Source organism: Anarrhichthys ocellatus, unplaced genomic scaffold, assembly GCF_004355925.1.
Source record: "Anarrhichthys ocellatus isolate YVR2014 unplaced genomic scaffold, GSC_Weel_1.0 scaffold18, whole genome shotgun sequence".
Classification (NCBI taxonomy): domain Eukaryota; kingdom Metazoa; phylum Chordata; class Actinopteri; order Perciformes; family Anarhichadidae; genus Anarrhichthys; species Anarrhichthys ocellatus.
Window position 1 is genome coordinate 2655370 of NW_022280048.1, and position 8744 is coordinate 2664113.

The 8744-nt window shown below is 42.4% G+C and overlaps 1 protein-coding gene across 2 annotated transcripts in view; it reads left to right on the plus strand.

The window, feature by feature from the left end:
- The window catches only part of pls3 (plastin 3 (T isoform)), a 13074-nt gene extending 8135 nt beyond the window's left edge, over positions 1 to 4939 (plus strand). For both annotated transcript variants that reach the window (XM_031857376.1, XM_031857375.1), the window contains 12 exons: positions 52 to 184; positions 791 to 872; positions 961 to 1126; positions 1243 to 1385; positions 1639 to 1734; positions 1839 to 2034; positions 2492 to 2570; positions 2683 to 2800; positions 2915 to 3045; positions 3299 to 3422; positions 3664 to 3788; positions 3894 to 4939. In XM_031857376.1, the coding sequence (XP_031713236.1) occupies positions 52 to 184; positions 791 to 872; positions 961 to 1126; positions 1243 to 1385; positions 1639 to 1734; positions 1839 to 2034; positions 2492 to 2570; positions 2683 to 2800; positions 2915 to 3045; positions 3299 to 3422; positions 3664 to 3788; positions 3894 to 4026 (1526 nt within the window). In that variant the 3' untranslated portion in view covers positions 4027 to 4939. The remainder of the gene's footprint in view (positions 1 to 51; positions 185 to 790; positions 873 to 960; positions 1127 to 1242; positions 1386 to 1638; positions 1735 to 1838; positions 2035 to 2491; positions 2571 to 2682; positions 2801 to 2914; positions 3046 to 3298; positions 3423 to 3663; positions 3789 to 3893) is intronic.
- The last annotated feature ends 3805 nt before the right edge of the window (positions 4940 to 8744 follow it).

An 8744-nucleotide genomic window follows, 5' to 3' on the forward strand; every position in this document is an offset into this window, starting at 1 on the left:
TGTGTGTGTGTGTGTGTGTGTGTGTGTGTGTGTGTGTGTGTGTGTACACAGAGGAGGAGCGGTATGCTTTTGTGAACTGGATCAACACCGCTCTGGAAAAAGACCCCGACTGCCAACACGTCCTGCCCATGAATCCCGACACAGACTCCCTCTTCACGTGTGTCGCAGACGGTATAGTACTCTGGTGAGAGTTCCTGTTTTCACCTCGAGCTGGCAACATGCCCCCCCCCCCTCCTCACCTAGCTACACTCCTGCTATAAATGTCAGATACCTGCATCTCACTGCACTTAATGTTGTGATCACATTGTGGCTGAAAGAGACAAAGGAGCATGTATCGGGATATCAGTCGACCGTAACAACATTCTGCCTCGCATTGCAGAGGAGCTGTTGATACTAATACAATAGTACGACATTCATTAAATATGATTCCATATTGTTCCAAATATGAGTTGCTTTTTTGTTAAATCACCAGTTTCAAGGTAATTTGAAACAGAAAATTACTTTTATCACTCGAGTAACTTGATCCAAATTGCAAACACTGCCGTGAATCGAGGTCATTTTGGGCTGAGTGTCGGCATTCGACAGCTAAAACCGTCACTTTGCCGTGTTTAGATTAACACGCAACAGATTTCAGAGCTGTAGAGTCGGTCTGTATGATTAACTGCTTGGCCACTAGGACGAACATTTCTTAATGGGTTCACAAGCATGCATTCATTCATCACTTTACGATGAGCATACTGCATGAAATGTCTTACTAAAATGTCATGTTTGGTTTTGTACGTTTGCACAGCAAAATGATAAACCTGTCGGTGCCGGACACGATCGACGAGAGGACGATAAACAAGAAGAAGCTGACACCGTTTACGATACAGGTCAGTTGAATTTACTGTACATCGGGGCTGCTGTTTCTCTTGCTTTTATTTGATCTTCCCAACATCAGATGCTTTGCCCCCCTCGCAGGAGAATCTGAACCTGGCCCTGAACTCGGCTTCTGCCATCGGCTGCCATGTGGTAAACATCGGTGCTTTAGACCTAAAAGAGGGGAAGCCCCATCTGGTGCTGGGCCTGCTGTGGCAGATCATCAAGATCGGTCTGTTCGCTGACATTGAGCTTAGCAGAAATGAAGGTACAGGACACAGTTGATAGGTCCACTACATTGTCTTTTGAGCCCTGTGCTCACATCACTAGGGTTTCCTGGTCAGTTGTCAAGTGTCTTAACTGATCATTAACACTCCTCGACAGCGCTGGCAGCATTGCTGAGAGACGGGGAAACCCTGGAGGACCTGATGAAGCTGTCTCCAGAAGAACTGCTGTTGCGCTGGGCAAACTTTCACCTGGAAAATGCTGGCTGGCAGAAGATCAACAACTTCAGCTCCGACATCAAGGTGGGCTGACTCACTAGCATTGAATCCAGTTGGTGGTGTAGTGTTTGTAAAGGAAGACTAATGCAGATGCAGAACGACTAGAGAAAACATCTAAATAACTTGATTTAGGTTGAAAGTAGCTCACAAGCAGCAGCATCAAGTTCATCAATACTTCACCTGGAGTAGAGCTACATCACCAGTTTGTCACAAAGCAGATTGTCTTGTTCGTTCTATGGTAGAAACCTGATTTGTTGTTGTTTGTATGATTCTCCAGGACTCGAGGGCCTATTTCCACCTCCTGAATCAAATCTCCCCAAAAGGCACCGATGAAGATCAGCCACGCATAGACATTAACATGGCGGGCTTCAGCGTAAGCACTTTGACAGTCGGCACGCCCGGTTGAGTATCTTCACCACACGGTAACGGCTGTACGGTGTCTCTGATCGGAGCATGTGGTTCTTGTGTGTTGTTCAGGAGAAGGACGACCTGAAGAGGGCCGAGGCCATGCTCCAGCAGGCCGACAGACTCGGCTGTCGACAGTTTGTCACCCCGGCTGACGTCATCAGCGGAAACCCCAAACTCAACCTCGCCTTCGTGGCGAATCTGTTCAACAAATATCCAGCGCTGGTCAAACCCGAGAATGAGGACATTAACTGGGGACTGTTGGAAGGTGGGTCTGGAGAGAGTTGCAGGTCCTGATATTGGAGCGTAGTGATGTAGCTTTCCATGTCCGCTACCGTCATGGAGGTCCACTGCGAACAAATAAGGTCTAAATACACAAATAACAACCGGAGAGATTACAGCTACCGCCTGAGAACAACCAGCTCTGAACAAATAGTTGCATTGTGTTAGCTACCCAACTGGCCTACGGGCTTCTTTTAGCATAGAAACATATTTTCTTTTTTATAATGGGACAACGAGCCACTCCTAACGTTAGCTCCTACTGGATACATTAGTTAGTATGCAGAACATATACTTACAACAATCTAGTTACCAGATATGTTGCTTATGTAGCGAACAGAGTGACAACAGACCAATTCAGGCAGCATGTTTAGAACTGACTATTACTGAGACCCCCAGTACGTCACCTAAAAGCCCCCTAAATCCCATGATCCTCTGCCGTCTAGGTGAGACACGGGAAGAGAGAACATTCAGAAACTGGATGAACTCTCTGGGAGTGAACCCACATGTCAATCATCTGTATGGGTACGTACCACAAACAAGATGCAAATACACAGATAATCTCTCTCCTGTATCTGACGAGGACTCATAATTTGTCACATTGTTAATGATTATCTCACACGATCGTGTCTTCTAGAGACCTCCAGGATGCCATGGTCATCCTTCAGCTCTACGAGAAGATTAAAGTGCCTGTGGACTGGAACAACAAGGTCAACAAGCCGCCATACCCCAAACTGGGAACCAACATGAAAAAGGTGAATCAGATTGTTTTGAATCATCCCTACACGAGAAAAAAAACAAAACGCTTTGGCCGTCTTTTTTGCCAACTCTTTTTTTTTTTTTTTGTTTTTTTTTTTTTGTGCCTCCAGTTGGAGAATTGTAACTATGCGGTGGAGCTGGGCAAATCGGCCAAGTTCTCCCTCGTTGGCATCGGCGGGCAGGACCTGAACGATGGCAACGCTACCCTGACTCTGGCCGTGGTGTGGCAGCTGATGAGAAGGTGAAACACAACTGCATCTGGATCACTTCAGAAAAGAATAGAAATGAATCTCTGAAATGTAAAAGACGCATCCATGTCAAACCAGTGGTGCTGTTAATTAAACTATCAGGATTATATGTGTTCTCCAGAATTAAAGTTTCCTCCCTGATGTTCTAAGTTTCTAGTCTTTGGGCACCAGTGGGAAAAATAATTACACCGTTGTTCAGTTCATGTTTAATAATGTAACAAATGTTCTGCTTGTCCACGCTTTCAGATATACGTTGAATGTACTAGAGGGACTGGGTGATGGACAGAAAGTAAATGATGACATCATCGTAAAGTGGGTGAACAAAACATTGGCAGAAGCTGGAAAATCAACCAAGATTTCAAGCTTCAAGGTAAACCTGTGTTTCCTCTTTTTGATTACATGTCTGTGTGAGAATATTTTAATGTGGAACTTTGACATAAAAGAGATGTTACTAAATAATCTAAACTGAAAGGTCTTTCTTTTTGCTTTAGTTTGTTTAACCCCATCTCACAGGTTCAAATTTGGCAGTTTGATATACACGGATCATATAACCCATCAGTCAGGTGCGCCTTTGTGTTAGTCTCTTAATCTGTGTGTCGTGTGGCGATCAGGACAAGGAGATCAGCAGCAGCTTGGCAGTAGTGGAACTGATAGACGCCATCCAGCCCGGCAGCGTCAACTACGAGCTGTTAAGAACCGGCAGCCTCTCCGACGAGGACAAGCTGGAGAACGCCAAGTAAGATTTGCAAAGACAAAAAGAACGAGGAGCAGGCGCTTGCCATTATTTTGGTAACCGCGTGTGAACCGTTTCTGTACGAGTCAACCTCTCCTTGGTCCCCAGGTACGCCATCTCTATGGCGAGGAAGATTGGAGCCCGCGTCTACGCTCTCCCAGAAGACCTTGTGGAGGTGAAGCCCAAAATGGTGATGACGGTCTTTGCCTGCTTGATGGGTCGGGGGATGAAGCGAGCCTAAGAGACTGGCTGGGATCATTGTGACACTTATTCTTACCCACAAGCCATTTGAGTTTTGAAGAGCTTCCCCCAACTGAAGGAATGAAGAATTTTTTTTTTTTTTTTTGTATGAGAATAAAATGCTGTCAGAAGCACAATTTCGCATGCGTCCCTGTCTCTTGTGAGGCGTTTACTGAAGAATGTCCTATTTAAAATGAATCCACAATACTAAATTGTCTGAAGAGATGGCTCTCTTCATAGTCGGGAGGATTAATGTAAAGGAATGTTGTTTTTTAAAGCGAGTATTCGTATTTCCAGCTGCAAGGTTGTTTACATATTTTTACTCGGACTGATACGTAAATTATATCCTTGACTAAGCAACACACATTCCTGAATACCATATGGATGAGTAAAAAAACAAAAAAAAGGAGGCGGGATGGTGGAGCACAAGCCTAAAAACATCCAAACATTGCCTCTGCTTAATGAAGTACAAGCACGTCTTGATAACTGGCACCATTAACTTCTACATATCTGTATACAGAAGCCATACGGTCAAATTATAGGCATGACCAGCCTGGCGTGCTGTCTGTATCCTTACTCGTTTGTTTCTTGGGGTTATTACTCAAGGTAAATGCTGTTTTTTTTGGGGGGCCGTCTGGTCTGTGTTGTGTTGGACGTCTGTCTGTTACGTTGGATGAGGAGCAGGCGGACTGGACTCTGCTGGCTTCTGCTGTGCCTTCTTGTCGTCTCAAAGACGACTTGTACTCGCGCTTTCAGGTTTTCCGTTTTTCTTTTGTATTCAATATTACCAAATATAAACAGTAACTTCATTCCAGGTAGTTTGATGATATTCTATGACAATGACCAAATTGTATTTGGCCTCATGTTCATGTCTACTCTTATGTGCTTGTAACAATAAATGACATTGAAAACTGCTCGTTTGGTGGCCCAAATGTTTTGATCAGGTATACAGTATATTCGGTTTTTAATCTACATAGTGTAAATATTGTTCCTTTAGTCATAAAATGTTTGGACAAAGGGCAAGCAACATAATGACAGCTCAGCAGTCAAAGACAGTCAAGTCAGCTGTTAACAGAGCTTTTATTTATTTAACCCAAAGTCAAACAAAACAGAAAATCTAACTCATTCAGGAGCCCGAGTACAAATCTCCTCTCTCAGCACACCTGTTCCCAATTCTCTCATATGAGAGTGTGGGTGGAGCCCCCTGCCAGGAACGTAGATGCCTCTAATTACCCTCAGTCCCTTACAGTAGTTAATAATGAAAGACATGAACAAACGGTGGTACACACCAGTACCAACGCATCAATCAAAATAAAACAATTACAAAAATTGCTCAACTAGAGGATAGCAAATTACAAAAACAGTAATGTTAAAATGAGAAAGCATATGAACTCTAGAGACTACATTTTTCTTACATGTCAAGTATTGTATCTGGACATAAATTTGTGGACGCTTAGTTTTACTAAATGCCCTTTGGAATCCATTGCTCACACATTTCATGTGGTAAAGTGGACTTTTATATTCTCTGCACAACAGCCATAAAAGTAAATAACATAAATACTGTGCAGTATCAGGCTAGTAAAGTCATATACCCATAAACAACATACTTTGCACACTTTCTTTTAAGTAAATTGTATTGAATTTGAGATTGAAAAAAAACATTGTCAAACAATCTCAACATGAAGTCAATGTCCGCTGCTCTGGAGAAACTGCTGTTTCTAAGGCCAAATATTACTTCTAGTCAAGTCAACATGAATGAAAAGTCCTTCAGGTACAGAGAAAGTAACTTTCCATGTCAAGCTCTATCTGCTGTCTACTAAAGACCGATCTGATGGAAGATGTCCTCCAACAGAACATCACTTTTATGAGCTGAGCTTTTACCCCATTTTCCTTTTATTGCAGCCTGCTTCTCCTTTCTCTTATCTTATCTTCCTGTTACTGCCCTCACGCTTTCATATCCTTCCCTATCTTTCCTCGTGAAACACAGCACCCGTTTTTAATAGCGCCTCATAAAAATAATAAACGGACATTTATTGTTTGCGTTTCCTCTCCCTGCCCCGTCCCAAGAGGAAATGCACAATTATTGCATTATAATATCTTTGTTATACTCTGTTGTCTCTCCTTCTTCACAGTCCATCAACAGTCTTGCAGTACAACAGGGGATAGCGTTGGCAGATTGTAGTTTATTGTTCACTGGCCTGGATCTCAGTCAGATGTAAAGTCCTCTGGGCTCCGCTCCCTGATGGGTTTCTCAGCGAGTCTCTGGTTTTCTAAGGATCTGATTAGAGCTGAGACTGTCAGGCTCTGTCACAGTGATGAGGAGGCGGTCCCCTGCGGCCTTCATCATCTGGATCGTCAAGCTCCATCTGCATCGGGTGGCGTGTCTGTGCATGTGATGTTGGAAAGAGCGTTTGGAATCATAAATAAAGTATCAATTTTAATTTGATCCACAAGATTGGTTTAAATAGAGGCGAGATGGAGAGGCAGATCAGACAACAACCAGTCCAAGTCTCATATCAAACTAAAAATCATATTTAGAAAAAAGAAATGTTCAGAACATTACTTTTGAGGAAATATGTTGTAAATATTCTAATGGTACAGAAAATATCCAGCCAACAATGGTGGAAGGAGTATCGTAAACATCTGGTTTTATTTGAGGAATAAATGTATCTGTCAAATAAAGTGGAGGAAAAAGTACCTGTTACAGTGTAACATGTAGTGGAGGAGTATACATGTAGCACCTATTGGACATAATCAAGTGACATACAGGTACCTCAAAATTACCTAAGTACAACATTTCAGTATTGTACTTATAGTAACTTTCCACCACTACAAGCCAATATTTCAAGTAAAGACTATAAATATAATATACACAGGATTATGCCAATATATCAATGTATACTAATGAAGAATGTAAAGATAGTGGGAACTTGGAAATGCCAAACAGCCTAACATAAAACATTATGATCAATATGTTATATAATATATGATTTATGAAGAGAACTGATCACCAAACACAACAAAGGAGATGATACCCTGTTGAGTTGCCTGCTCTGCGCTGCTTCTCGCTATTCTCCAGCGTCAGAGGCATGCAGAGGAAAAGCACTGCCAAGAGGTTTCCCCAGAAGACTCCTCGGCCTGAAGCTGACATCTGGGCTCTGAACGTTCAAAGACTTCCTCGCCCTGCATCTCACATCCTGTGCACTCTTGCAGGTGCTCGGTCCAGCTGAGGATCAGGTGGACCACGTGTTCGTGCATCTGAGGAACGAGGGGGACACACTTCAAGAGGAGAAGAGAGAAGAAAGAGAAGCAGAAAGTGTTGCAAGAACAGGACTTGTGGCTGTTTTTCAAGAAGTGTTGGATGAAGTTTGATTTTTCCTCTCATAGCATCCACTGTGGGCACTGAGAATGGAAGAGCTGCTCTGGGTTTTCCTGTGTGAAGTCACCATAAGGATTTTATTGGAGTAACTGAAGGAAACTGAAGGTATGAATAAAGATGTGTGTAAAATGATAGATTTTTCCATTATTTTCTTTTTCTCTTTTTTTTCTGGCAAACATAGTTTTCTTATAATGCTAATAATCCACAGGTGCTAATTTGTTAAGAAAACAATTTAATGACGAATAAAACCCCTTTTTTTTAGAAAATGTATGTTAATTTAATACTATTTAAATAAAATAAAAAAGGTAAAACAAATAGAAGCTGTATCTCATAATGTATTAAATGAAAAGCTATATAATAGATAATATGTATATGCAATGGTTGGTGATTTATTGTTTACATATTCAAAATAACAAGAAGCTTTATTTGACAGGTCTGTTAGTTTCTGATAATTTCCTAGAAATAGCTTTATGTAATTTGACATATAAAAATAGGAAATTCTCTGAAAGAAAAGCTCCATTAAAACCAAAGTAAATATATTATAATATATAAACTCTATTCTCCATATATGTTGTTTGCTAGTTGTTACATAAGCAATTGATCCTATAATAAGCGCTAACATTACAATGCTCTCTCTAAGAAACTCTGAAATAATTGAGAGTGAGAAATTATTCAGAGATGACGGAACCATAAAATAAAGCATCATCATAAACAAATACAGTAATACATGTAGTTAGTCTCTCAGCACTTTTGGCAGCCCCTTCAGTAAACCCAGTTACCCTTATGACACATAGGTGCCACACTTTGCTCTCAGTCAGCAGCACGCTGGTTTCCTAAGTGATGCTGCTCCTGAGGGAGCACAGCTGATTGGCTCGCTGAGCCGAGCTTCAGACTGACTGTGCGTGTGTGTAAGTGTGTGTGTTTGTGTGTTTTCGTTAATGATCCACCAATTAGTCACACAACGGCAACAGTCGCCTAATCACCTCGACATGTGTCGGCACTGCACGGGGTGAAAGGCCATCACTGTCCTGCATGTTTTTGGGGGTGAGGGATGTGGCTTTCTAGGTGCACCTCCATTACCTCCATGGTTCAAACAGCATCAGTATCGTGCAGTTTCTCTTTGTAGCTGCTTCGCTCACCACGGCAACCAGCTGCTTGTGTGACAGGCCAGGTGAGGGACCGTGGCAGACTGTCCCAGTCGTCCCCCCTCTTGTCCCCTGAGGAGAATCTGCCATACGCACCATAAACACTCCCACAGAACATCTCTGCAGACACCGGCAGTCACAGAGAGCAGACGACAAGAGTAACATGAGTGTTCGTCCTCACCTGCAGGTCTGAGG